General features: G+C 38.9%; 1 protein-coding gene across 1 annotated transcript in view; it reads right to left on the bottom strand.

Moving 5' to 3' along the window:
- Positions 1-1,958, bottom strand: part of LOC111389984 (serine/threonine-protein kinase PBS1) — a gene marked incomplete at its 5' end in the record, with an annotated part of 7,412 nt that extends 5,454 nt beyond the window's left edge. The window contains 5 exons of the mRNA XM_023014975.1: positions 11-218; positions 344-476; positions 568-826; positions 1,443-1,578; positions 1,713-1,958. Coding sequence (XP_022870743.1) covers positions 11-218; positions 344-476; positions 568-826; positions 1,443-1,578; positions 1,713-1,958 — 982 coding nt within the window. The remainder of the gene's footprint in view (positions 1-10; positions 219-343; positions 477-567; positions 827-1,442; positions 1,579-1,712) is intronic.
- Position 1,959: the final 1 nt, after the last annotated feature.

Below are 1,959 nucleotides of genomic sequence, written 5' to 3'. Positions count from 1 at the left end.
GGGCTGGTACCTGGCTTTGAAGGCAGTTTGTGATGTTTCACCAATGGGACTAGCGACTGCACCACATCCGCCATTAGTGGCCGGTAATCAGCCTCCGGCTGCACGCACATAGCAGCGATGGCGGCAACTTGTATAACCTCCTTCATCGAGTACTGGCCCTCAAGGGCTGGGTCCATGATATCTAAAACCTTTTCTCTATCCGTGAGTTGGGGTAAGGCCTACCACCATAAATGTGGAAAAGAAATTTTATCGGAACGTGTAGAAATACAACGGCGCTCACTAAACTTATATAATATCATATTATTTGATGTGGCACTGCTCAAGAATTTAACAATAAACATACCCAAGAAACGAGAACACCTTCCCCTTGAGGTCTCTTCATATCCACGGGAACCCTGCCGGTCAGCAATTCCAGGAGGACGACTCCATAACTGTACACGTCTGATTTCATTGTCAGATGCCCAGTTAATGCATACCTGAAGAAATGTAGAATTCAAGTCGAGTAGCGTGAAGAATTTATCATGTAAAAATACGGTATAACTTCCGAAATGAAAAATGTTAGCTTACTCGGGTGCAACGTATCCTTGGGTGCCCAATACTCTAGTTGAAACATGGCCACCAGCTTTCTCAGAACCAAGTTTTGCTAACCCAAAGTCGGAAATTTTGGCATGGAAATTTCTATCCAAAAGGATGTTACTACTTTTAAAATCTCTGTGAATTACTGGTGGACTAACATGTTCGTGGAGATACTCCAATCCTTTTGCTGCCTCCAAAGCTATTCTGAGCCGAGTGCCCCAATTCAACTTTGATAGAATGCTATTAGAAGCTGAGTTTAAAAGAAAAATGCCATTTATAGTACCTTAATGAGAATAGATCTGATTATAGAGAGTTCAAAAGGAAGAATAGATCTAAATAATATGAAGAAAAGAAAAGAAAAGAGCAGAAACAAAAAGTCTCGATGGGCAAAAATACACGAAGTCATCATACGTGTCAGAAGGACAAGTTGGATCATTCAAGTAAGTTAATTCAATATCGTAAATTTGGATAAACAGAAAGAGCATGCACATGGTTTAACTACTTGAAAGAATGAAAATAGATGTTGCATATCAGGATGGTCGAAAACAAGCATATCATGCATCAGATATAGGAATCATTCCTAAATGGAGATGAAAAAAATTTGATGAGACTTGGAAGCATGAAAAAGTCAATAACATCCCAATGGAGAAATTCAAGACGAGAAAACAAATAGCAAGTTCAACGGAAGAAGGGGATAAAAGACCTACATTAATGATAAATGCCAAATTTAGATTTTTATATTTGCCATGCACCTAATATGAATCATTCAAATATGATATACTCAACTAAGATAGATAGTGTCTGATCAGAGAACCATATGCAAGATCATTGAAAGCAATTGCAGATTCAAACAAACAAACACATACCCCCAATGGGATACAAATGTTCCTGCAAACCACCATTTGCCATGAACTCGTAAACCAGCAACTTATGGTTGCTTTCTGAACAGAATCCAATCATCGGGAGCAAATATGGCGACCTCAAACGACCCAGCAAATCCACCTATAATTATATAATACACTATTAATAATAAGTAAGAAAAACATAACAAAGGGGGGAACTAAGAAACATTTTGCACTTGTACACAAAATTAAAAAATATAAATTTAACAAGGAAAAAGCCGACAGGGACAAGACCTCCACTTTAAATTCATCTTCTCCTTGTTTACCAGCCTGATTCATCAACTTAACCGCAACCTTCCTCCCATCTTGGAGCACTCCCCGGTAGACTAACCCAAACGCACCATGTCCAATAACATTAGACTTTCCGAAACCACCAGTGGCTGAATGCAGCTGCTTGAAGGTGAAAACTTGAAGTCCACTATCAGTTGCAACTTGAATATTCACAAAATCTTCTCCTTTCTCCGCATAATCAACTCCTTTT

This window comes from Olea europaea, unplaced genomic scaffold, assembly GCF_002742605.1.
Source record: "Olea europaea var. sylvestris unplaced genomic scaffold, O_europaea_v1 scaffold636, whole genome shotgun sequence".
Lineage (NCBI taxonomy): Eukaryota > Viridiplantae > Streptophyta > Magnoliopsida > Lamiales > Oleaceae > Olea > Olea europaea.
The sequence above is the reverse complement of the archived record's forward strand: the minus strand, read 5'-3'. Positions and strand labels throughout refer to the sequence as shown.